This window comes from Haliaeetus leucocephalus, unplaced genomic scaffold (assembly GCF_000737465.1).
Source record: "Haliaeetus leucocephalus isolate CR32 unplaced genomic scaffold, Haliaeetus_leucocephalus-4.0 Scaffold808, whole genome shotgun sequence".
Classification (NCBI taxonomy): domain Eukaryota; kingdom Metazoa; phylum Chordata; class Aves; order Accipitriformes; family Accipitridae; genus Haliaeetus; species Haliaeetus leucocephalus.
In genome coordinates this window covers 2,108,482-2,136,207 of record NW_010973244.1, presented here as the reverse complement: position 1 = coordinate 2,136,207, position 27,726 = coordinate 2,108,482, and the positions used below count along the sequence as shown (strand labels likewise).

Here is a 27,726-nt window from a genome sequence, read left to right as displayed (position 1 = left end):
GGCACCAACCACTCTTAATTCCTCTAATGGGAGAAGCACTGCCTCTGAGAGGGGAGGGAGGGAGATGGGGGGGGGAAGAGAGAGAGGGAAGAGAGAGGGAGGAATGCCCATGTCCTGGTAGCCAGAGAATTTTGGTCAAGAGAAGAGGTTGGAGGGAGCGTCAGCCAGGGTCTCTTGGACTGAGTTGTAAGTACCTTGTCTCTTCTCTTACCCAGCCAAAGTGTGTCGGCAGATCGCTCTTGAGACGGTAATGCTCTCTGCAAGTTGCATGCAGAAATGTGGTGATGAAACTTAACACCAGCCCAATTAAATCTGTTTATGTATTGTCTTGTTTAAGTAGGGGTCTCTCTGAAGTGTGTTGAGACTTAATTTTTCGTGTGGTATATCAATAGATTTCAACTTTTTTTTTAGTTGCTGACTGTAAGAGGTTTAAAGTAAAAACCTTCTACTTTGTCTTGGTCTACAATTAAAAAAAAAGAGCAAAAAAAATCAAAGTTCAACAGGGAAAGAAAGTTTAATGGGTTTTTGCAGTATGTTTTGGTTTGTCCTGATTTTTAATTTTCTGGGTAAATCAGCTGAGCAATTAAAAGTGTGTTTATTCAGGCATGCTCTCCAGTGTGAGTTTTTTGAAAAAGCTTGTTGATTAAGTGAGGTGCTCCTTGGTGCTCAGCACTTGTAGTAAAAACTGCTTCTGATCAGAATAGCAGGACTAAATCAGGTATTTCTCAGTGGATGGGAAAATCTTGGATTAATGTGATCATTCCAGGCTGGGCACTTGTAACGTGTCTCAGGGTACTGGCTTGCTAAGAGTTGAGTATACATGAAGAAAGAGAAGCTTATGCAGATTGCTCTTGGGGCCTGATTACTTTTTTTCTCTTCTTATTTAACCCCTCTCTCTTACACCTGCAAAAGGTGGGGTGAATTATGCTGGAGTCAGTGGGGTCCCACCAGTGGGAAGCAGGTGGAGATGAGGGAGTATCAGTGCCTTTAACTTTGGTATTCATCTCTGCAAGATTTTAGTAAATCGGATGTTTCTTTTGACCCTAAAGCTGGCTGCTTCTAAAATGTGAGCAGAGCAGTAACAGTTGTCACGTATTTGGCTGTAAACCCCTTTGGCAGATGCTGCTGGAGAAGTGGGCTGTTTGCTTACATTTTTGCTGTAGAGTCCCACTTGTTGCCATGGTGGACAGTATGTTTCTGTCAATAATTTGGCCTGGCACAGCTTGCCTGCACTTACTCTTAAAACTTTATTGAACGATTCAGCTGAAACAGAACAAGATGAGACAGTTTTCGCCTTTTGGTGTATTGGAGTGGCTCGCCTGCCGTTGTGAGAGTCAGTAGCATTACTGCAAGAGGAGTTTCCTGCTCAGCGCCCGGGGAGCTCCTGCAAACCGCTTGCCTATTCGTGTCCTGGAGCGCGGGTGCTGTCAAGCTTCTCATCTGCTCCCTATTAAAAGCAGCTCAGTGGTGTGGAGTCTGAAGTAAATGCTTAGCGAGATGTTTGGCTGTTGAATATGCCTTATTGCAAAAATGCCATCCTGTTTACTTAAAATACTTCTGGGGAAATTTTTACATGGCAGACAATGTACAGAAATGTTTGACTTCTAACAGCACATGGCAGTAATTTCATAATGGGGAGAGATATGGTGGTTGCAGAAGGAAAAATACTGCTTTTTTTCTCTCCCCTCTCCCTCCCCCAAGGAACCAAAAAAAGGAAAGCTTATTAAAACAAAACACATTTTTCCTTAAGTTTCAAAGTTACTGAAAGTAGGTTTTGAATTTCATTCAGCAATTTGGAAAATGAGCTTGTTCTATAGCAGTCACTAGTACCTTGATTCATGACACATGCATGTTTTGAGAAGGAAAGAATAAAAGTGGAGCCTGCAGACAGACGTCAGCTTCTTGTTGTATCCCAGGATGGCGGTTTTAACAAATATTATCTTTATATGGAAGTGTAAAAGAACTGAAATCTTATCTGATCCTCAGATTGATTATACAGTCCCACAAATCACTCCAGCTTGCTGCTTTCTGTACTGTGGTAGCACAGGTTAGCTTGCTCTGCTTAAGAGTCTGTCAGGATTTCAAATGGAGTGTAATCCCCTATTTTTACAAGAGTTTACATCTCATCAGTGAAAGTTCACTCTAGGTTGAAATTTAACATAAAAGAATTGGGCTAGAGAGAAATGTGATGGAAAATATGACTTTGGGGTGACTAATTTTTTATTTTTTAGTTATACAAGCAGCTTTCTAAAAACCTCATGTAAGTTTTAAAGTTTTAGACTCCCTTTTGCAGTTCGCTAACTAAAACCAGCTTCAGTGTAAAAAGTTGAAACCTTAAACCCTGCTAATCCAGAGCAGGGACCGGTGCCTGTGCATATTAATAAAAAGTAGAAAAGGGCAAAGGGTTTAAACTCTGCAGTGTTGTTGTCCATTTCCATTAACTCTTTCTGCTCAGACACAACCCTGGAAATGCTCTGTATGGAGAATTACTGCTGGCTATAAAAAGAATTCAGTCCCTGGAAGATGCTGATAAGTCAGCAGACCCCGGTTGCTGTAATACTTAGAGATAGAAAAATAATTAAGCACTGAATAGGCTATGCTGCTGGGTTTTCTTGTTGTTGCTATTTGGGACGAGAGGGGGCAGGGAGAAGCCTGGTGAGCACTGCATTCAAAGCAATGGTGTAGCTAGTTTATGCACATAATGGCCAAAATTCAACTCCAGGTATCTATACGTATGGAGCCTGTTTCTAATCTGATTCATAGGAAGGCAAATAGGTTGAGTTATGCTGGTGTCAGGCTTGGTGAAAGTAGTCTCTTGGTGAATTGCTGGCTGGTGCTTTCTCTGTGTGAATGTGTACACCAGGGCAAGGTGCAAGAGAAAATTTAGCCCTGACCTCAAATCTCTTGACAACAGTAGTGCAATCTGTAGGCACTGTTGTCAATGATCCTTCCTTCCATGTGGGTTGTAAAGTAATTGTACTTTAGTTTTATTTCTTAGGGGAGTTTTCATTTGCTTTCTAGTTACCTTTTTTTGTGCCTGGTGTTTAATAATCTGAGGTTCCTCATGTACTTCTAGAACTGCTGAGCAACTTCTGAAGCTAAGCATATTTATCACTTACTTCAAGATGTATTGGTGTACAGCCACATGTGTAGCGTGGTTGAACAAGGCTGTACCTGGAGCATGGGTATCAGCCAAGGATTACAGCCCTCAATCGTGCTTGTTTAGAGAAATGTCTGTGTATTTTAAAGCAATAATGCAACTTAAGGAAGGCATTTACAGTAGCTAACAAAATCCCTCTGCCACACAGCATGTGTGAAATGTACCTGGGAACATGAATCTGGCTTTTGAGAAACAGAACCATTTGGTCTGGTTTTTGAAGGAAGCACATGGTCCTTGGGGGTTAAAATCCATGTGGGAGCAGAGGGCTGGTTCAGCATCTGGTTCTGGGGCTGCCTGCAAGGGAGGCTGATGGAGCCATGGTCAGGAGGCCCTTTTCCCCTCACAAGTGGTACCACAGCCCTAGAGGCTTACTCCAGACTAGGGCTTGGGTTTGACCCTCCTAATTGTTTCTTTTCCCCTTGTTCATTAAGAGTTTTTGGGTTTGTCTGTGTGGATATGGGAAGAAGAGGGAAGTGGAGCGTGCACATGTGTCTATGTGGTGACAGTGTTAGAGTGGTGGCCTCACTTGTGCCTGCCTGATGCTGCTGCTGTATCTTGAGCAATTTTACCCATTTTATTGTTGCCCACCTTGCTTCTGATTGCTAACGACCTTCCTGCAAGGCTCCAGCCTCTTGCACAAGCAAACCTCCAGGGACTGGAGCTGGGCTGCAGAGCAGCGGTGGGTGGCTAAGTTTGATTTAGGCCCAGCCGGCAGGGTTCATCTTCTCCTCTTTGTGACAAATTGTTTTTTGCCTCCCCATCAGGCAGCCCAAACTCCCAGTCTCCTTGTCCCAGAGGCAAGAAAACAGCAAGCCTGTGTCTGTTACCACATGATTGATAGCCCTGCCGGTAGGAGCATCGGCGCATGGGTGACGATGATCTACCGCTCAGCAGCTGCCCGCTCTGAACAGGCGGGCTTCCCCAGACCATCTCTCATAGCCACACGTGCACCTACTCTCACAAACTTACACCGTGAGGAGGAGGGACGGGGACGGGGAGGGGGGAGAACTTTTCTTTATTGCATTTGCTATAAATGGGCTAAAAGTGCTCTTTCTCATTCCCTTCTCTCTTTCTTCTCCCTCGTTTTTTTGCAGAGGATGAAAGTCCTGGGCAGACCTATCACAGAGAGAGAAGGAACGCGATCACAATGCAGCCGCAGGGTGGGCAAGGCCTCGGCAAGATCAGTGAAGAGCCTTCCACGTCGAGCGAGGAAAGGGCCTCATTAATCAAGAAGGAGATCCATGGATCTATATCGCACCTTCCCGAACCTTCTGTACCTTACCGTGGGACGCTTTTTACCATGGACCCCCGAAACGGTTACATGGACCCTCATTACCGTGAGTATCGACTGCCAGTTCGTTTTGGGATGCAAAGTTGGAAGGCTGTCAAGGCTGTCAAATCTAATGCGATTTTATTTGTTGCCTTGCATCATCCCCAGGGAGAACTGCTTTGTCAGGGTGGGGAAGGGGGAGGGTTGAGGTAATACAATCTTTTTTCTGAAGTTAAAAACCAGGGGGCACTTGCATTGCAGATCAAAACTATCACAGGCCTCTGCAAAGCAACTTCCGCAGGACATCCCATCTGTTGCTAATCCTTCTCAGCCATCCAGGGTTGCGTTTGCTCCACCTTCTTAATACATGAAGAAAAAAAGCCTCATTAAAGAAGGCACAGAAGGAAAATGAAACAGGCCTTAAAATCTGCTCTTTTAAAACACTGTTAAAGTATGATATTAAGAGGAGGAAGGTCTGCCTTGTACAGTGAGAATTTGGTGTGGAGGGGTCGATGGAATGCTTATTGCTGTGTTTCTGGGGTTTTTGTTTTGTTTTGGAGGGTTTTTTAGGGATTCATGTGTGTGTTTATGTGGGCTGATGGAGTGGTTTTCCAATTTTCTTTCCGAGCTACAGTTCCCTGAAGTTGGGGGTGGGGGGGTGGGAAGGCAAATGGTTTCAACTTCTGAATTCCTGCTCAGGCATTAATAAAAAAGTAAGAAATTAACTGACACTTGAACACAGATGTGGAATGGATTTCTCCACAGGCAAAATGTGAGGGACTTAGGCAATTTTTTTCATCTGCTTCTAGTTTACGAAAAAGAAAGAGGGGAAAAAAAATCATTTAGTTGTGTAGTAATGAAGTGCATCTTGAGGTGTCAAGGCTTGTGCCTTTTGATTATAGATTTATCACCTAGTCAGGATACAGATTTGCCATTTAACCTTCCAGTCTCCAGTTCCAGATGATAGGCTTAAGACCCGCAAAGAGGGGCCAGTCTGTGTTGGGATTTTTTTCTTCTACATCATTCAGAAATTTTAGTGTTTTAAGGCAAAAGGTCATTAGCCAGACAACTGATTAGTGAGGACGGCTGATTAGTGCATGTTTTTTTGCTAAAGAAAGTGCCAGGGATAAAAGCTAATTTTATCCCTTCATTAGTTGGGCTAGCAGCAAAGGGGAATGTTCACTCATCAGGGTGCAGATCAAAGTATGTCTTGCACAACCTTAAGTCTCACCAACCTCCTTTTTTAAAAAAAAAAAGAGCCTGATTGTTAATAATGATGGAGGTATTATGAGAAAATGATCACTTGTTGTCTTTATAGTTTAGATCAGTATTTAGGGGAAAAGTTTGCAGTTAAGCTTTTGAACTCTATTCCACTGTAGGCAGTTGGTTTCTGTACATCTTTCTCCTCCTCTCTCACAGCCCCACTCAAATGCTCTGTGGGAGTTACTCATCTTTCTGCTGAGGAGGATGTGCTGCAGCATACCAGCAGCAGGCTTGTCTGCCGGAGAGGCATGAATGTGCAGAGCAAATGACCGCTCATGAGCAGCAGCACATGGAAATATTAGTGTGCAGGTTGGAGACACCATTTATAGCTTACGGTTTGTTTTGTTAATGTAACCCCCAAATCTCACTTAAAAAAAAAAAAATCTTACTGGGGAAGCAAAATAGCTTCTGTTTGTAGGCAGTACAGCTAGGGAGAGATAAAATGTGTGACAAAAGAACCCCCCAAGCAAGCAACAAACCTTATGCTGTGAATTTAGAAGTGACGATTGCCTTTTTGACCAGTTGCCAGCTCACCCCTTAAATCTAGTTCAAAGTTATTGATACTACTGAAGATTCAGACTGAAGAAAAAGAGCTGGCTGGTCAGAATAAGTCTGAGTGGTTTCCATTTAGTTTATTTTGTTTTATTGAATTTGCCTTTTGACAAGAGTTTGCAAGATTTGATGAAGCTACTATGTCTGTATTGTGACCAATAATGCTAGCTAGTTAGGATGTGTGGGCTACTAGAAAAACATTGATGTCAGAAGTTGACAGAACAGCAGAAGTTACCCAGCATACAACAGCAGAGAAACAGGAGATGAGTTAATTTCAAATGAGCAGTGTGATCTTAAAGCTGAAGTCTAAGTCAGAAAACGTCAGATGGGCAGACTTGCTTCACTGCTGCTGTAGCGAGTTGTACATTTGTACTCACCGATTTATAAAATCTCTCAAGCTATTAATGTCATATAAAGAGCCATCATGCTTTTATTTACCTTTAATAAATGTGATACAGAAGGACAACTAAAGAGACAAATGTCTAGTTAGATTTATAGGAAAGCAGACAGGCTTACTGAAATTTTCATAGTAGTTGTAGCATTTATATATGTAAGACATGCTTTCATCAAAGTGGTGACTGTATTCAGGCTGACACTTATAGTGGTCCATATGAAGAAGGCTGAATAATGTAAACATACCCAGTCCCACTGTAGCAACAGGTGAAGAATCAGCAAGGCCGTTGTTCCCTCCCTTAGTTTCTTGGCAGTTTTGCTGGGCATATGGATAGAAAATACTATTTTAATTCAACATAGTTGGGTATGTAAACACTCACAGTAATTCTTTAGTTTCCCTGTGGTTGGAAAATATAGACTTTTCAAGATGCCTAATTTGTGCTTCTATTTATACCCACTTTCTATTTAAAAGTGTGGGCAGGCTTCCTGTAACACAGGAAAAGGGAAAATAATTTTTTTGAAGGAAGACATCTGTATATTTTTATGGCAAGAAAAGAAAAGGAGCATTTAAGTCAATTGTGTGTGGAATGCATGTCCCCTCCAGGAGCTGCAGTTATTAGAAACAACTTGAATGCTTTGCATTTCTACATGTAAATATGCATGTTTCTGTGTATGTGTGTTGCAGGCTTTTTTGTTGTTATAATTTTTTTCCTAATTAAAATGACTGTTGTAAATGTTGGAAATAATAGTTACCATATATGTGGAATAAATACCTCATTGAGGGGGAGTTTGGTCTCCTGCAGAGTGTGGGTGGGGATAATGGTTGTGTTTCAAGTGGACCAGCTTTTCAAACAGCTGGGATGAAACATGCTATGGAGCTGGCAGCCCTTCTGCACTGCCAGAGAGCCCCTCAACCATTTAGCAACTGAGAATGAGAGTGGCTTTGTGCTCAGCTCACAGCCCTCCATCCTCCAAGAGATAAAAGGGAAAACATACAGGCCTAAACCAGAAAATTTTGGTTTCTTTGTTACGGATGTCTTAAGCACTGTTTAAACACTGCTCAGAAAGTGTAGGGGTTTTGTTTTTTTTTAACTTTTTAAAAACTTGATTTTTTTCCTTTTAAAAGCTTTAGGGCAGATGACAAAAATGCTGGAGTTTCCTTTCATGTGTTGCACCTTTATTGAGGAGCACAAGGTTACTGAGCTTAAGCATAGTGTTTCTTAAATGGATTTAAAACCCTGTGTTTGTCAAACACTGATTGCAGTGGTAGTTTGAGCCCCTTGTTAATGTAGATTCTGTCTGTAGAGGTAGGGTTGAGGCAAGGGAGGTGGGGATAACCACTTCCCTTTGTTATTCTCTTCCCCAATTTTAATTCCCACACAGATTTATGGCAGTGCTAAGACTGCCTGCCTCAAGTCATTCCTCATGGAAAAAATGAATCATTCCTGATGTAAACACTTTGATTTAAAACATACTGCTGGTATTCTTCCCTGGGTTTCACAGCCCATCTGAGAGAATTGTTAGTACCTAATTAGTAAAGCCTGATGAATTATCTTAAGTAAAAAGCAGTGACAGTTCAGTTGGCTCTGACCTGAAAATTCTTGTATACAGGAATGGCCCTGGCAGGATTCTCTTTCTGGTACATCACTTCATCTCAAAGACGTTGCACTGAATGTAGCTGAAAGCAGGAGCTCCCTCTGTTTTTGTTTTGTTTGGTTTTTTTTTCTTCCCTCCTTACTAGGAATTTATTCTGCTGGTTTTGTAGCTTGTGTATCTGTCTGGGGAAGTGGGAACTGCTTATTGCACATTTCACAGGATTAACCCTCCAAAGGTATTGATTGCCCTCAGTTCCCACTGACTGTGCCTGCACTTGTGCTTTTTAAGGATCAGGCCCTGCATAACTGCCCAGGTTAGATTACCCAGTGTTAGTGTCATCTCAAAATCAATTTGCAACATGAACAAAAGACCACACCAAGAAAAATACAGTGCTGGGTTCACTAGGTGTACTTGTTCATTTACTGTGTTTTAATTTCTGTTGACAAGAATTCCCCTTCCTTTTTCTCCCCATAGAAAAGGAAAAAGGAGAGAAGAGGGGAAAAAAAAAGGAAATTAAATTTTTTTTCTGCAAATGCAAACTGGTAACTGGAAACACTGCCTTAAAATGCAATAATTAGAAAGCAATGACTTTTCATGGCAACGTGGCTTGAACCATGATGGCCAGCTATATGTGGCACATTGGACATTGAGAGCAGTTCAGGTTGCCACCAGCAGATGAGTGTATGGAAGGGGGTCCCCATTTGCTTTGTAGAGGAGGGAGCTGGTGGCCTCCTTTGTCATCTCCCTGGCACATTATGGAACTCCAGAGGGAGAATCAAGGCACTTTCGGATAGTCCCAAAGCAGGCACTTTTCTTAGCTCACCTCTAAGCTTCCCAGCACCACTGGATGGCAGGAGACTGGGACAGCTTTTTTAGAGGGTTTCCCCCAGCCTTGTTGTAGAGCGGTAGGAGAATGACAGTGAGAAATCCTTGTAGAGATTTAGGGCTGGAGTCTTTAAAGACATTTAGGGGCTCTTCAATTTCAAAGTGAGTTTGGCCTCTTAAATACGTCTGAAAATCTGGGTCCTGGTTCTTCAGCTCTTTCTGCAGCATTTTGTAGGGGAGGGGCTCAAGTGCTCTAGTAACAAAACTCTCCACTGACAGTGATTTATGGGGTGGTTTCCCAGTGTTGTCAAGGAGGGGTAGTTGAAAAAAGTAAAATCTAAAGCTTTTAATAAAACTTACAGGGGAAAAAAAGCCTCTAGTATAAAAGTGAATGTCTGATTCCTGGTGTCAGCTGAGTGACTGAAATGTTGGTCTTCAAGAAAATTAGCATGTTTGCAAAAACCGTTTTTTTGGGATAAAAATCCAAAATGTAATAGTATCTTTCAATAGCCTCCAACAAAAAATGTTTCTGCTCTCAAAATCAAACTTAGGGTCAGAGGCGACTTCAGTTTCAAATTTAGGAAGGTGCTGCAGACCTTGAAGCTTAACAGCAGCTTATAAATGGCAATATCTTCTCTAAGATGCCTCCCAAACCTCCCAGGTTGTGTTTGGGAAGTCCTGCTCCTTACAAGTACTCCTGCCCATTTCTCTGGAGCCCTTCTGTGGAATAAGCAGGGTCTCGAGAGCCCTGGAGTTGCTGCCCCTGCATGATGCTCTTATGTGGAAGTATCAATTGCACTCATAGATTTATAGCTAGAAGTGGCACATAGAGATGTCTTGTCTTCCACTGGATTTTTCTCTCTTCTCAGTGTGAGACAGACTGCAGAATTGCCAATATATGAAAGGCCTTGAAATGTAATGTGGTTGAGAAGCCAAAAGGTGATCTTTTAGATTTTTTTCCTTTTGTTTTGTTTTTAAGTTTAGGTGAATACATATCTTCAAATACTGACTTTTCTCTTGTCATTACCAGTGGTATTAATTTCAGCTGGAAACTATAGGCAATGATATGGAAAGAGGTGATCCTGTTTGTGTGGAGGGTAGAACAGGATATTTATGAGATCTCTTATGGCCCTATAAGTCTGTTGGACTTCAAAATTTTAAAAATGTCTTCAGGATCACATTTAAAAAAAAAATCCCTCTGGCACCTGTAAGAATTTACCTGCCAGGCACTACCAGGTATGGACCCTTCTGAGAAGCAGATGGGTTCCATAAATCTCTCCTGGTTTTGGTTGTTCAAGTGCATGTAAGCTGTGGGGTGACGTTTTTTGTTTTGGGGTGTGGGGTTTTTTTTGTTGTTGTTGTTTTGGTTTGGTTTTTTGTTTGTGGGTTTTTGGGTTTGGTGGGTTTTTTTAGGAATAGGGAAGATAAAGACAAAGGACAAATGCACAAACACCTCTTTCACAGATATGATTTGGTCTGTCAGCTAAAGCTTTTTTAGATGCTTTACAGTATGTATTTGTTGTATACTGCCTTCATGGAAGGAGATGGAATACATTGCTCAGAGCCATAGAATCATAGTTAAGAAATCTGGGGGGAAAAAAAAAGCCAAAAAATAATGTAATCCATCTTTTTAGCCTCGAGGCAGATCAGCTGTCCCTACATCAGGAGAGAATGAAAAGCTTCTTCAAAGTTGCTGTGTCCCTTGATACGTGGACATTTCTGTCTTTAAGAGCTTTGTGACAAGATCTGTAGTGGGTTTGGACTGATCTTGTGTCCCTATGTGGTAACTTCTGTAGCATCAGCAACTGGAAGGGGGGGGGTGGAATTTAAAAGCCATGAAATCTGGGTTAAAAAGTTTTGGTAGTTTCCCCTTCCCTCCAAGAGATCTGCTAGCATGCAGGAGATATGGTATTTTCCATTGCTGTGTTCTCTGGAAAAAAAAAACCAAAACCCCACCCAACCACCACCACCCACCCCTAAACCCCCCAAAACCCCACAGCCGGATGCGTAACTGTTGTGTTCATTACTGCCATTTCAACAGGCAAGATCATTAGTTTTCTCTTTTTATTAGTTATCAGAGTGATCTTTGTGCTGTTGAGGCTGTGTAGTGCAAGGGGTTAGCCAAGTATGACAGGTATGTAGATAACTAGTGGCCAAAGGAAGATAAGCATCATTTGTTGCAAATTTTGAAGCATCCCATAATGCTGGAGGTTGCTGTCTGTCAGTCAGCTTTTTATGAGTGCTTTGCCCTGTGAGCGTTTCTTGGCCAGGGGGACATGGTTTGAAAAGTAGCCTCTTTGACTTGGCTGCTTAGAGCTTTAAAAAAGGTTAGCCAGAACTCAGCCTCATGCAGCTTTTGGTGTTAGATGTGTGTTACCTGTATCTGTAAGGAGCTTTGTGGCTGCAACAACTCAAGTCTTTGTGGCAAAGCATGGGGAACATGTGAACCAGGTACTGGTTTAGTGATCATGATTTTCAAGCAGATTCTCCTAAGTTGGTGACTACAAGCCATGTACTTAACTGCTGTGCAGTGCTTTATGCTGCCAGGGAGATGGTTCTCTTGCATTGGTGGCCTTCCATCTGGTCAACGTGACAGAGGGAATTCAGTTGACTAAGAGGTTTCAAGTGCCATTTTCATGCCTGGGAGGATCCTAGTTGGTCTGTGTCTGTCACCCTGAAAGACTGGTCTTCAGTATGTCCTGTGTCACATCTGTTAACTCTCTATGAGCATCTTGGATACCTTAGGGGTCTAAGATTGGCAGTATGTGTCTGTTTTTACACAGCTGAATCCTCATCAGTTCTGTAACTGTGCGTTTAAATCAGTGTGTCCAAATGTAGAAAATAAACATTTAAGTTCAGTTCTTTTTTTGTCCCTGTCTCTGCTGCTATCCTCCAGCTCTTGTGAAGAAATCTGTGGCAATAACTGGATTGCAGAGTAGCTAACATCTACAAGGTGATCCTCTTTCATGGTTCCCTTGTGTTAATTTTCTTGCATCCTGGGTGCTTGCCACTGAAATCTGGATGTCTGCTATCCTTCCTTGTTGCTGCCCTTGGGGGGAGGGGGAAGCCTGAATGTGTGGGCACTGGAGGAGGGTGTTGTGTCCCAGAGGGTGCTTCAGGCTGGGCAGTGGGGGTAATGGCAGTGTGGGGGCACCACCTGCTCTCCCTGTACCATGGACTCATCAAGGGAGGTTTTGAAAGGAGTGTGGTTCCTGTTGACAAGGTGCAGTTTCAAGATCGTCCCATGGAAGTCTCTCAGCACCAGCTCTGGCCTCCTGTTGGAGTCCAGGGTTGAACAGGCCTTTGCTTTTAAGACAGTTTAAATGCTTTGGTTGCTGAACCATTTTCAGGATTACTAGCGGATACAGCTTTATTCCTGTTGATTGAGCTCAGTACTTAGGAGCAGAGCTTCTTAGCTATAGCCTCTGCTTCCTTTTATTCACACCTAGCAACCCAATTAGCTTCCTCTTAGCCTGGCTCTTGGGTAGTTTACACAGTACACTCTCAACTGTTATTGAAACACTGCTCAAATTACTTAGAACTGGGGCTCTTGAGCTCACTCGGTGGGTCACATCTGAGTTTGGAGATCCTGTCAGGCACGCTTCCCCCTTCAGTCAGGTTATACTGGCTACCTTTTTTTCATTTGTGATCATATAACTTACAGCCAAGGCAGCAACCACCAGTGCAGGGAACCAGTACTGTAGTAAGTATCAGTGTATTGGTAGCTGTGTTTCGTATTGCCGTGTGGTCATTGGCATGTGTGGTGGTGGCTGGTACGCAGCAGCAGGAAAGGCAGTACATGCATGGGAGTGTTTGTATGTACAGGTTTGTACATCATCTTCATAATTCCTTTTAAAAATAAGAGCAATCACTTGAAAAAGAGCAAAAGAATGTTTTGTATTGCCTTTCAGAATTTGTCTTGCCGAGTTTTTGGACTTCAGCACAGATAGCTCCCCAGAAAATGGAATTGCTTTCTAATCTAAATTACGCTTGTTTCCTGCTTCATACTGGATAAGGTAGCAGAGAGGGTCCCCCACTGTTCATTCTGGTTTCCCTTTCATATTTCAGTGCTGCCCCAAGCCATCATTTTTCCCAAACAGTGCTGATCCAGAACCCAATGAATTCAATGAATCAACAGCTGCTGGCTTCAATGAACTTTGTAATAATCCCCAGTTGCCTTGTATTCTACCCTTTCATCCTACCTGCTTCTCGTGCTAGTTGTAATTCAAAATCGTAATTCCCAAGGATCCGTGTTACCATTTTGCAAATGAAGAGCTGAACATTGTTATTGTTCTATCTACAGTCCCCTGTTGAAGTAGCTTATGGTAACAAGCCACAAGTAATGGCATATGACATACTTTCAGATAAATGGCTGATTATGGTAACAGCTCAGTGTAACACCATACCAAGTGTTGAAGCAAATAACTAATGAGGTAGAACGTGTTGAAATAAATTTCATTCCAGCATGTCACACTCCTTAGTGTAAAAAGGTACTGCATTTGATTTGTATGTTTTTTCACCAACCTGCCTGCAGATACAACTGTGAAAGCCTCCAGCTTTGGCCTTCACTTCTGTTAGACGTCATTGTTGAAATGAAATTGGGTTACTTGGGTGAATAAGGTTTGTTGAGTCAAGGCCTCTGTTATGTAGAAACAGTGGTTGCTCACTTTACCGGGATGGACTAGCATGGTACGGTGATAGGAGGCTGTTGGCACCAAAGCCACGTTTCATGCCGGAGGATATTTGAGTTGGCATCAACACCAGTGATTTTAACAATAAAATTGGTGCCAGATATTGAAAACATTAATTGCTGCTATGATAGGAGTGGAATTTTTTCTTCTTTTAACTAGAAGGGAGAAGAGCACTAGTCATATATCACTGGCTAATCATTGAGCTGCCCAGTACTTGGGGTGTTTGATTTGGAAAGTCTGATGTATGGCCTGCTCATATATGCCCCTACTTTGCCTGAGACTGGCAGTGACCATGGTCTATGCTTATTTTCACTCTTAGGGGTTTTCAGTTTTTCTTGATTTGTTAACTTGAGTACAGAAAATTTAAACAAGCTTATAGGCATATAAAGCCAACTGGAAGAAACTCCTTATAAATAAAGATCAAAGGCCTCATCTGGCTTTTTCTGCTCTCATGGAAAAAATTACAAAACCTGAATGAAACCCAAAATGCTGGCCTGTGAAAGCATTTCTGGGTTCTTGTGGGGAAGTGGCACATCTCTTCAAAGGTGGTAGTTGTTTATCATGTACGTCACAGATTAACACACATCCTACGGTTAGTAGCATCTTCTGTCCTCTGTGCATTATAAACCAGAAAGGCAGGTTGAGGACATGGGCTGCTGTAGTGGTTCCTCCCATAGATGTTAGTTTTGTGTGTATACTGCTCTGAAAAGGTGATCTGTACAGGGAGGTTAAAGCATGCCATGCTTCTGCGTCCTGACCAGCCTCCCTTTCTGGGATTTTTTTGGTAAACAGCCTGTGGGAGTGTTGCCTGTATTGTGCTAATGCATGGGGCTTGCCTGAGCATGCAGGGTCCTGCTGGACCAGAGGGATGTAGGCCAGTTGCTGCTGAGGCCATGCTTGAAGGCTGGTAAAGCGCAAGGCTGATGTGCCTTATCTTAAGGGGGTGGCCTCTGGGCTGCCTTAAAGAAATGATGTAGACAAGGATCCTGCTTGTTAAGGCTACGCAAGGTATTGACCCAGCACTCAGAGGAATGCAGTCATCAGAAATGGTGTGTTCTGCTGGCTGTTGAGAAGTGACTGTTGTATTTTCTTTTGGGAAGCTGGTGCTAACCTTGATATCATTCTGTGGTCCTGAAGCACAATACCCTGTTGTGGGAATTGTCATACGGATGGGAAGAGGTCATCTTCAGTTTTAAATTCCTTCTGAACATGCCTTTAGGACAGGTTAATTTGGCAACATCTGCTAATAGGTCTTAGCTCCAGAAAATGCTGTGGTCTGCTCAGTGTTTTCTATGCAATGCCTTTTTAAAATAACATTCAGACCCTATATATCTGCTCCTTGTTTGCTGCAGTCTTTGGTTATTTGTGTAATGATGAGAGATCAAGCATCCAGCTCAGCTGTTTGATGCAGAATCTCACCATTTATATGGTTGGTTGAATTCTAGCTGTGATTTCCCAAGAAGCTTCAAAAGCAGAAGGTGCTTTCTCTTTCCTGCTTCCATTCTGCTGCGTAATTCTTCATGAGCCCCACCTAACTGCAACTAATGACACCCTTTTATTTTATCAGTGCAGGGAACTGAGAGGTGCTGCCGGCAGGCAACATCCTCTTCAGCCTAGCTATGCTTTGCTTCTTGTTCTTCTGATAGTGTCATGCACTTAGAAAAGGACTTAAAAACTGGTCCAGAATTGATTGAGTGGGAAACCAGAGGTGGGAGCTGTAGCAGCATTCTTCCTCAGCCCAGCTTTTTTAGGACCATGGTGACTTGTACACTGTGGCTTGTAGCTATCAGAATAAAATCTAATGACAAACCCCTGAACCCATCTTCAGCTCTAACTCTGGCTGATGCCTACTAGAAGTACATGTCATGAAGATGGTGGGAGCATGGTTGCCAGTGTATCGCTGTTTACAAACTGAAACCCTGATGCGTGACATTCATGGTAAAGCCACATCCCTTTGTGTGAGCTGGGTGTGTGCTTTATGTCAGTGTATGCACGTGTCTCAGGTAGCAGAGCTGCTATCTTATTCGAACAGGCCAACTCTTTTTTTTTAATCTAGGACAAATTCGGCACTGTTACAGTATGCTGGACACTGGTATTATAGGATATTTGTGTGCAATATGGGATGCATGCATACACTACGGTAATTCGGTGTTTTCTCTGAGGCGTGTTGCTTCCTGGTTATTTTCCTGTTTATTTTTATAACATGATTTTTCATATACTTCAGTATTATGAACCTTTTTGTTTTTAAGCTATCTCTGATATGCAGCTTTCATATCTTGGCTCCCAGCAACATTGAACCTCATTGTAAAGTCCCTTCGTGTAAAAGCCATCTAGTTATAACTCTCAAAAATAAGAGGCTTGTCTCCTGAGGATAGCTCCATATTGCGGGTGGAGTATAATCCTTAACATTGTTTTTTTGCTTTCAAATAGCTGGGGACAGTAAGTCAAGGAGTGAGAACTCCCTTTGTTTCATGTAGTGTGCGTTGCAGGGAAAGAATGTAACAGAGCAGAAAATGAAGAAAGACATAAAAGAATCTCAGCTCAAGGAGGTCAGATCCATCACAGGCTTAGCATTGCCTTCAAAGATGCCTGGGACAGGTGGCAGTTCAAGACAATCAGAGGAGAAGCATCCGCTAGCGCTGAGATAAGGGATTCTTGCAGAATCCTGCTATCTGGTCCCAGTTTGCTTTGATGTAACTCTGCTAGAGAAGACTTCTGGGAGCAGGCTACTGCTTCCCTCCGTGATAGGCTGCTGTTGTTCAGCCTTTTAAGGTCTCATTACAGTGGTCCTTGAGGATTAATCCTCTTTAAGGTTTACATGGGGATGGTTTTGTCTGAAGGCCCAGCCAGGGACCTCGGTACCACCTGTAGAAAGCATTGCATTCTTTCATTCTATTTTCTTAAGTGGCTCATATTTAACAGTATTTGACAGAAAGTAAAACCAAACATCTTGCCTTTTTTTTGCTTCCCTCTTTGGCTGTTACTGAGTTTTTGTTGAGCACAGCTTGAGCAGTCCTGTGCAGACACTGAACCATTAGCAGTAAATTGTACGCTTCCGGTTACTCTACTTAGCCTGCTGGTTTTGGCAGTCCTTTTTCTTTTCTTCTCTTGCGCCCACCCTGCTTTTTCCTTTTTAAAGGAGGGGAGCGATAATGTTTGGCTTCAGAATCAGAAATCATCCCATTGCCAGTTTATTCCTGTGCTTGCACTAGTGGATTTTGCATTCGTGCCATCCTGCTCAGGGAGGAGGGTTCAGGATATGGGAATGTTGTAAATTATCAGGATTAATTTATTAAAAAGATGCATCTGCATTTATAAGGGTTTGTTTATGAAAAACATTTACCACTTTCTTCAAGGGGCAAAGCCTGCTCTTGGTGAAATAGCAGCAGGCAGAGTGCAGCAATGACGCATGTGGGAATCATACCCTGGGTTTGGTGATGCAATGGGAAGCAAGTGCCTTCCAGCTCCTTTATATATTCTGTTATTGGTACCATTTCTGTGAAACTCTATTATAGATCTACGTCTTGGAGATGCATGCAGCCTTGATTCCAAAGGAAGGAACATTACTCTAAACTGGATTTTTTTTTTTCTTCAGTGTCATTCATTATTTCCCTAATTGAACAAAGTGTTACAAAGTCATTTTGATATTATAGCTTTAAGATGGTGATTGAGGTAAAAGTAAGACAAAGGTTCATGTTGGGTAAGTGAAAACAGTATCGGTGACCCTGACAGGTAAAAGTAGACTTACTGCTCTAAGGGTAATAAATAGCTTAAGGGACTCATCTCTTATCTTGCAATAGAAGTCCTTAAGTTTAGCTCTTCTGAACCCATATTAAGCAGCTTGATGACCCTAATTCAGATTATTATGAAAGGTGATAGTGTGTTTTATTAAAAAAAAAAAAAATTTCTACCAAAACTCAGCAATAGCTGTAAGTTGAATCCTTTTGGGTACAATAATGAGTTGTGCGTTGTTGCCTACAGAGTACCTGGTCATTAGTTATGTAGTGATTTTACCTTATAAAGAAAAAGCAAGCAAAAGAGTGCCTTCACAAGCCTTCTGGGTTGGTTTTTTGAGTGTTCTGTTTGGAAGTTATATGGTATGTTGAAAAGTGGTTGTAATGCATGTATAGCATATTAGTTTTCTTTATATATAAAAATATTATAGGAAACCCTATAGCTAATGCTGGCTATATAAAACTGTATGGTGCCATTATTACCATAAATATGCCTGTGACCTTCATATACTCTTACATTTCCAAACTGCACATAATTTAAGAGTAATGCACATATTTAATTTTTACTGTATTTGTGAAGATCGTTAAATTCTGCCCATACGAATTTTTTCCTTAATAGCTAATTCTGAGAGGGTGGGAGGATGGGAGAAGCAGAAACTAAGGAAAAAAAGATTAACTAAAATGAAGGTAATAAAATATGTCATGATGTGAGGTGCTTAGATCCCTTCAAAAAGACCTATCTTCTGAAGAAATACAGGCAAATTCTTGGCAGCCTAACTTCATACACAGACACACCTCTCTGATTTATATATACACATGCAATCGAGCGCTCTAGCTGTAGTCTTGATGCATATATTGAATATGTATATAAATAGAATAATCTATACATACTGTCTCTAAGATACAAATACTTTGAATAATGTGATGTTAAATTTATGTCCCCTTCTTTAATTTCATGTTAGAGCTAGTTGTCAGCAATTTAGACTTCTGTAGAACTATTCTGAAGGTTGCTGTTACGTTTCTGACTTCATAAAATACTGGGAATGTGAGATTTTTTTTTTCCACCTGATGACAAATGCATGAAAATTACCAGTGCGAAGTATTTAATTGAATTTAATGGCTGTTGGTGTAATTTCAATGTAAGGTGCTGTTATGAAGCATCTTCTCAAAGTCAACGCTGCAGTTTAACAATGGTTCAGCATAGAGTTGTTAAGTGTGTTTCAGGTGGAAAAATGTGCTTGGCTACTTTAAGCCAAATTGTGACCTGTTCTGTAAAGAGCCCTGGCTCCTCCTTCATCCTAAACACAGGTGGGCTGGATGGGACAAAGGAGAGGTGCTAATTTCAGGCAGCTTGATGGGAACATGATACTGCAGTGCAAGGATTCAACTGTGTAGTCTGCAGTGAGGCAAGAAATGGATAGAGTTGCCTTCTGGGCCTTGGGGCTGAATCCTGGGCTTGTCTTTACCCAGATTCTAAGAAATAAAGTCTTTTGGAGACAGGGAAGTAAAATGCCCAGCTCTTGCACTGTTTGTACATATACCATGGTAACATCTACTAATATTAGCATTAGTGTTTTCTAAATAATAGAAGTACCTAGTAATCAGTGGGGGTCAGCCATCCTGGAAGTTCAAACTGTGAAGTTCAGCCATTCTTTCATTGTGAAAAGAAAACAATATATGAAAATGAAAACCTGGGGGTTTTTTTGTTTGTTTTTTTTTTTTTCCTGCTGTAGCATAAACCAAAAATACAGTACTTGATTCTGCTCAGTAGGAGAACAAGCATGCAAAAACATAAATCCTGAAAAAGAAGTTTCCAGAAAGTTATAATCAGTTAAAAATAGGGTCTTGTAAGTCCTTATATAAACCTATGAGAGCAGGTGCTACCCAAACCTCTGTCTATGTGTATAAACATATAGATGTGTGTGTATATATATATATTTGTATTGCATATATTAAAAATTTCTTTGCAGTTTTGCAGCTTTATACCTCTCATTAGTCTAAAATTTTAAAATGGTAGTAAGTTCCATATTTTGTATTAGTAGCAGTAGAATCTTACCTTTTTTTATTAGGAAGGAACAAAATTGTAATTTAAACTGATCTTGGGCTAACAAGTGTGGAATGGACTAGAAGTTGTTCAAAGTAAGTCTGATGGTTACACCGGATTGTCTTTATTTGCATTTAGAAAATACCAATCTGAAAATGAAAAAAAAGTAATAGAACAACAGTGTATGTGTATTGAGTATTTGCATACATACATGCCATACAGCAGCTGAATGCTGTTAGCAGGTATACATTTTTCGTAAGTGGCATAGCAACTGTAGGTACTAGCCCTGCAAGAAGAAGCTTATAGTCAACAAGTCTATTCAATGCAATGTGATCTGTGAGAATTGTAGGAATTCACCTCAGTTAAATTGTTGCAGTGAATTTTAGTTGCCAACTGTTGTGTTAAACAGTTAGTATAGATCCAAATCATATTTAACAAAGCGTCTGATTAGGAAAAAAAAAGCTGGATGGATTTCCAAATTGTCTTCCTTCAGAGCCTTTTACGGTCTCCTTGTGCACAACTCTTTCTTTGGTCTTCTCTTTCCATCAAGGTAATCCAAACTTTTCTCCTTATTTCCTGTGCAATCTTGTGCACTCTGCCTTACCTTCCAGACTTAGTTTCATCCATGCTTGAATATCCACAGGACCATCCATTTTCCTAGCCTCTCTATGCTCTCTTCCTGGCCCCTGTCTCCCAAAGCTAGAGCCACATGGGCTTTACTTGTCTGTCTTCTGTCCATGCTGTAAGAAGAGAAAACCTTCGAAACTTAAGTTATTTCTGTGCATTCTGTCCTGTTAGATGCTGTATGGAGCTTGCATGTGCTGCAAAGCTTTCAGTCTTGGGAAAGACAGCATAAGCGTAGCCTGTAAGATATAGCAGGGATCCGAATACTGGGTGGCAGAGCAGTATCAGAATGTCATTCAAGCAGCTCTGACAGGGTTTGGGCACTCAACAGGTGTCAGCTCAATTCCCCAGTGTCTATCTGATCACTGGCTGCAGCTTTGGAAGAATGTACAGGTCCTGGGTGTAAGGTAGCAAACGGGTTTTCCTTGGTTGGGTGGTATGGTATGAAACAGTGGGGTCTGGCCTTGGCTCTGCAGGTAGGCAAAACTCATTCAGCAAGGCTGAGGGCCTCATACTCTAAAGCACACAAACTGATTTTGGACTTTAGGGATGAAACCCCTCCCCATGCCACCCAAAACAGCTGAAGGCTTGCAAGTTATGTTCAGGATTAGATCCTATAATTTTATAAAAAGAAGAAAACAGATGAAGTACTTCTAAAAATATCTCTCTTAGAAGTGATTCCTTTTTGATATTTTGGTCTCTTGTCTGTTTTGTTGTTTCTTGGTACATACCCTATTTTTTTACAAGGTATAATTTTTGAGGGGAAGAAGGAAAGTAAATCTTTCCATCTGCTCAAGAAAGCAGTTTTCTAAGATACTAAAGGACTTGTTTAACATGTTTTCTCATAAAGTCAATATAGAGCAGCTACTAGTGGAGAATGTTTTTATCATTGACCCACATTATATTTTCAAAAAATGAAACAAAACTCCAGGGGTTGATTAAGAGAGGCCTCATGTCATGTGTTCTGTATGAAGTGCTATTTTTCTCTCAAAGCAGTATGCACAGACCCATTTCCCACTTGTAGCAACTGACAGGCAGAGAGGTTGAGATTTGTTGGAGATCTCCAAGGAAGTTTGTAGCAAAGCCACAAATAAAAATCTTTGTCTAATGTGCTAAGCCAATGCCTTACTAATTAACTAGAAAGACTTTCAAAGTGGATTCAGATCTCTGTTCCTAGCCTGGTTTTCAATCTGAGTAATTTTTTTTAACTCTTCATTTTATAGACACTCTTTCAAAGTGTTTTCATTGGCCACAGTTTTTTCACATGAAGCTGCTTAAGAACTGAGACTGGGTAGTAGTCTGATAGTTAATTACTGTTTAAGCTGTAAACATTGCTTCAAGAACCATGTGGAGTCAAACTACAGCTTGATGCAGCAATGTAAATAAATGGCTGGATTTTGAGAAGTGCTGAGCGTTGATTTTTTTATTTTTTTTTTGGAAGCTCTTGGGTGCTTGGCAATTTGAATATGAAAAATGTTTTCTCTAACTTAATCAGGTCTTAGATTAATAGGATTTACACTCTGAATTCCTAGTAAGGTGAGTATTTTGGAAGATCCCATTCTTAAAGCTTAACTTAGAGTTCCAATTTCTGAAAATCTTGGCCCTAACTTCTAGTCTTGAATTTGGATATCTTCTTTGTGTGTATTTTGCCAGTAACCAAGGTGAAAATAGGCTGTGCTGTAATGCATGTGGTTAATTTTCCTTCATAATGAAAGTGCAGGTGTTGTCAGGTGTGCAGTGAATGGGGCAGGTCTCAGAGGAGCAATTATCAGCCTGGCCAGCTCTACTCACAGCTAGATTTACATGATGGGCCCATTTTTTTCCCCACTTACTGAAAAAGTTTTTTCTAAAAAAACCAAATACTCTTAAGTTTATTGTTATATTGCAGCATTTACTCATGTCCTTGTGTTCCACAAATTGCAGGTTGTTACAAAAAGTCTCTTGAAGTTGAGCATCTGCTTAATTGTTGTCCTAATAAAGTGCTTTCGTGCAGTAAGGCTGAAACTTTGGGTACCCCCACACAAGAAAAAAAGGAACTTGGATGGAGAAGGTAGTGCAGGGACCTCATGGGAAATTCCCCAAAGAAAACAGTAATTTTAATAGCTGGTTACAGTTGCTAAGTGACAACAGTGGAGTTAACCTGTCTCATAGTTTAATACAATCCCAGCACTTATAAATATGAAAAGTAATAGTTAAGGCTGTCATGAATCTTACACTACCCACATAGTAAATAAGCACATTATTCTTATCAACTTTAAACTGTGTTAACTCAACCCTGAGTAATTACTAGTTGAAATTTTTATTTTGTAGTAGGAGGAGATGGGCTAAATTCTGACTATTGGTTTGAAAACCCCAAGCGCTGCTCTTGTAGCTGTAATGTCAAAATACTAAGAACTACACAAAAATCTTGCATGAAGGAGTAATAAAACTGGTGTATTATGCTAAGTACTTGTTAATGATATATTCCTTAAAACCCCAAGTACAAGTCATAGCTATACATTAAATTTTTACCAAAAGTCTGTGTTACAAACATTTCCTTTTGAACTCTGTACAGGATTGTATAGGAAAATCTTTGTTGGACATTGTAAGTGCTAATATTTGCTTTCAAATAAACTTAAACAGAGAATGTGCCCTCTTATACCACATTATCAAAATGTTTTAATACAATTGTAAAATCTCATCAGTTTAGGCTGTGATGTTGTAGCTCCAGGTATGTGGGGAATGTATGTTCCCTTACCTGATGAGGATACAAGGATGGAGTCAAATTTATGTCCACAGCCACTCCTTTCTTTACTTCTAAATTGTGAGGGTTTTGGAAGTGATGTGTTAGCTAGATGCGCCTCCATCCCCTAGCAACATCAAACAGACTTTTGAAACAAATTGTATTTGGAATAGGCAGATTTAGACTATCACTGGGTGGAATAAATGTGGGTATCCCTGGCATTCTCCAAAATCAGGTATTGCTGCAACTTCTCCATGTGTCCCCCCTGTTAGGAAACCTTTGGAAAGTGAATGGCTTCCAAGGTGACTTAACTTCAGCTCAAACTTGAGCTTTGACAAAACTTCTGAAGAAGTAAATACTGTGAAGGGAGATCCTGCTCTTCCAAAAAACCCACCTGTGTTGCAGTTAAATGGGGATCCCACTGTGACAATAAAATGTGTTGATCTTTAGTGCCATATTCCTGCTCACTGAATGAAGTGATCTCCAAAGTAACTAGTGCTCCAGCCCCCTAAGGCTTTACCAGTACTGGCTAAACCAACAGTTCAAATCACAGCAATAATTAAACTGAATGTTGTTGCAGAATGTGTACCTGCAGAGTGTGTAGGTACTAATGAAATACATGGGTAATTCTGTCTGTAGCAAGAAACACAAAAGGTAGGTAATGGTAAGGTTGAGTATCTCACAGTTACTTTCCAAAGGTGATGGTTAGTGATGATGCATATTCTCCAGGAGATTTTTGTTCTTGATAAATAGAGCAGGTGGGAGTACTGTATTTCCTGTCTGCTCATTGGCAGCAATTATAATATTCTATTTAATTACAGATAGGGGTTGTGTACATTATAACCTCCATAAACAGCAGGCATCAATCAATGAACCTGATTTTCTTGCCGCCTTTTGTTAGCACTCTTGCTCTGAAAGAATAAAGGAAAAAAACCCCAAACAAACCTTCACTACAACCTTGCAAGAAGAGACTGGGAAGGGTGTAATGAGCAGTACTGTGCTGATATGTTTTAATAAATATTAGTTTACTGCATACCACAACAGAGAGCAAATACATGCAATTACTTGCAAATTTCTTCAGTGTTTGTACTTATAAATCTCTGCCTAAATCTTCCCAGCTGGGAGTTAGGCTGGTCTTTCTGCTGTGGAAGCAGGGCTTTGTTCTCATGTTCAGCTTCGGCTCAGTCTGGAATAATTCAGAAATGTATTAGATAGATTGCTGCTCCCAAAAGGCATAATGAAATAACCTTCACTCCCAGCCTTAGGGAAATAAGCACACAATCAGGGTTTGGGCAGATTTCTCGATTAAACAAAGAACTAACTGTGCACAAATTGCTCCATAACAATTTGTAAAGAGTCCACTTTATAAATTTCTTGCAGATGTAAAGCTGATATTTTTTAATCAGAATGGCAGGGCTGTTAAAGTTGAAATGTCTTCGACATTTTCCCTTTGCTCCATAATTAGTATCAGAAATATTTAGATTTAAAATGGAATTGGTAACACATCCTAGGTTATTTTTGATTTGTTTTTGGGAGTCAGTGAAATGCAATGTCAAACCCAAGCTAAAATCTCTATTTAATACATGCAGTGAACTTAATCCATCTGGAATAGATTCAGGATAACTTGGTGCTGTCAATTTTTATTTTGTTTAATTTCATATGGTGTTCAGCAAAGGAATGAAAAGTTATTGCACTTAATGTTGTTGTGACTTAAGGTGTTCTCTGGTCAAATTATTCAATAAATCAAAATCAGGCTTGGGTTGTAGCTGCTAAGCGTTGTTTAGAATAGGATATTTAGGAGATTTTTAGCAGCTTTCCATTGATTGAACAAGACACATGTGTCATGCAAAAAGCATGCAGTATTTTGATGAATAGCTGTATTAGATGGCAAGTCTAGGGACCCAGTAAACACAACCTCTTATTTTACTGGCCTTTGTTTTTAACTTGAGGGCTTCAGTGTAAAAGAAAATACCACTCGAGTATCGTTCTGATGCCTTACTGCTTATCTACGACTCATGCTCTTATCCTCTGAAATCTCCCCTGACATTTAAAAACATGTACCTATTTTCTATACATTAGCTTGCTGCAGATTACCTCATTATTCAGCTAATTAGATGGTTCAAGTCCTATTCTCACCTAAACACGCAAGGATATTACTACAGTTCGTGGAGAATGGTAGATATTATCAGACCTTCCTTTCTGTGGAGTAACATTCCTGCTCTTTAGGCTGGTGTCTGCCTGCATCTCTGGCTCTGGTTCTTGGTCTCCTATGTCCAGATACCAGAGCTGAAGTCAGTAGACCTGCAGTCACATAACGGAAAGCAGAATCTGTTCCCCGGTTTCCGATGTCACACACTGAGGAGGAGCTGAGCTTGTATCAGCACAGCTGTCAGCAGATGCTGGTAGGTCCTGTTTCTACAAGTACAATGTTCAATTTCAGTTTAAACAGACCTGATCTTTTTTTTTTAAAAAGTGAACTCTCCTCAAAATGCATGCAGCTACTTGCCATGAAGTTGCACTGCTTTCTAAACCAGCGCAGCTGGCGTAGCAGGCAGCCAGCTGCTGCCGGGACCAGCGCTCACAGACCAAAGGTGTCAGTGCAGCCTGGGGAGCTGTTCCTGCACAGCTCGGGCTGAGCCTGTGGCATGCTTCGTGTTCTCCCCCAGAACATCATCTGTCCACTGCTCTGCACCGATGGTACGTTATCAGTCGGGAAGGTTTTGACTTGGAAGCTCTCTGCAGTGTTTCACCCTTGGTGGGTAACATGTAGTTCCTTATGCAGGCCCAGCTGGCCTGATACCACCTATCCCTTTCAAAGGAAATACGTGAGACATAAGCAGGAAGCCTGCTCCTGTACTCCATTAAATTAATGACAGAATTGGAGTTTCTAGTTGTGTAAGTCTAGCTGTGGTTTGGGTGCGTGTTATAAATGGGGAGATAAAAAAAAAAAATATAAATACATCCTCACTGAAGAATGGACTTGCCGTGCTTCCATGTTAAGTGCGTAGCACCCGTGCTCATCTTGTTTACTTCATGTACCTTGGTCAGTGTATGACCTTGTGTGTAAAAAGAGTAGAAAAATACTAAAATGGTTTCAGGAGGGACGACTGCTAGGGCTGTGTGCTAGGGCTGCTCACTGTGAAGGGAAACAGCAAAATGGTAACCAGCTAAAGAGAAAAAAGGCGCAACTGAATTTACTGGGAAATTCATCTTATCTTTTACTCTGTTTCATGTTTGACAGGACCTTCTGACAGCTTTTACCCATCAAGCAGATATGAAACACTGTTCAAACTACTTGTATTCTGATAGCTGAACCCAGAGTTAGGAAATGAACTTTACAGTTATAGTGGACATTTAATTAAATACAGTGTCGTTCTGCCAATAGAGGCTGTAACAACTTCTTGAGGTGCTCTGCTTTTACGCTGGAGAATCTGCAGTGGCATGTTGAACAGGAAGGCCCCAGCTTGGTTTTCTTTTAAAATTGCATTTAAATGTACACTAGATACACATTCATCACTTTAATCTAAACTCTACTGTAAATTAACATGTATAGCCTCTGAGATCATACACTTTCACAGAAGTACTCTAATGAAACTTGGCAGCTTTTGCCCTGTAACATCATTTGTTCCATTCACTAGCAAAAGCAGACCTCAAACAAGTCAAAACTGTGCTCAGTAATGAGTTCCATTATTTTTCTTCATGTTTTGGGAGTCTCAAAAGCCTCCTGTCCCGTGTCTTTATTTTACAATAAGTCAAAAAAGCACGACAAGTCTGCAGATGTATCAAAGGAAAGCTCTCATGTAAGATCCTGAGATGTTTGTCATTTACTGTAACCAAGTGTGGGACTTGAATTAGCATGAGTGACTTGTCAGTAAGGAAGCTTTCTTCTCAAAACCGGTACATTAGCTGCTTGATGTTCATGGATGCTGTTACATGTACAGTTGCCTGTCGGCTGGATGATTCTGTTGTAGTCTTTTGCATCCCTATTGATACTCACATAATGCTGACATGAAAACCAAGTGCCAAAGTAAGCTCATAAATATAAAGGTTTTGTTTCAATTGACCATTTCTGTTGAACTCATGGAAAAGTACATGCTATTTATCACAGAAGCACCACTAAGGCTGGGCTGGTGAATGACTTGGTTACAACCATATGTTGTCAACAGGAAATGAGGTGACTGTTGCTCAGTTTTGGGGTGGAATGGGGAGGATGAAACTTGGCATGCTGCATTTCTCTGTATAGTGAAACTAGTGTAACCCAATTTTGGCCATCTTGACCTATAGCAATGAGGAAAAAAAAAACCAAACCCCTACAGGAAAAACCCATTAATGCAGCCTATATATCTGGGAGAAAGTAAAGAAGCATTTCCATACAGTTTGTCTGTTGTGCAAACTGTGATGTCTGACCTGTCTCAGCTCAGAGCTCCAACTTGAGCTCACGACATAGTGGGGCAAGCCTGAGAGAGAATGGACTGCTTCACTGCACCTTGGGTTGCTTAATTTCTACAGTCTTAAGGTTTCCGCTAAAGAAGGCAGATAAACTTTTAAGTTTATCCTGTGCCAAACTGCCCTCCTTAATTGTGTAGGTGCCACTAATAAGAAAGAGATGTTAAAAAGCTCTGGACTTCCATATTTTCAAGCAAGTTTTTTTTCTTATGTTCTCATAGTTAAATCTAATGTCATTCAACTTCAAGATAAAAAAAAAAAATCATGGTAGCAGTCATATCTGCATAGAAAAAAAACTGGAATGCATTCAGTACCAATCTTTCACCTTCACTAAGCAAGTGATTTTGTAGTCATTCACTAGTTGATAGGTTAATTCAGTGCAATAAAACCTATTATGCCAGCTAAA

General features: G+C 40.9%; 1 protein-coding gene across 3 annotated transcripts in view; it reads left to right on the top strand.

The window, feature by feature from the left end:
* The window catches only part of GLI3 (GLI family zinc finger 3), a 195,169-nt gene that overhangs the window by 48,552 nt on the left and 118,891 nt on the right, over positions 1-27,726 (top strand). For 2 of the 3 annotated variants that reach the window (XM_010581790.1, XM_010581789.1), the window contains exon 2: positions 4,255-4,497. In XM_010581790.1, coding sequence (XP_010580092.1) covers positions 4,255-4,497 — 243 coding nt within the window. Of the gene's footprint in view, positions 1-4,254; positions 4,498-8,924; positions 8,928-27,726 lie in introns of all 3 variants that reach the window. The other variant, XM_010581788.1, reaches the window with a different exon arrangement.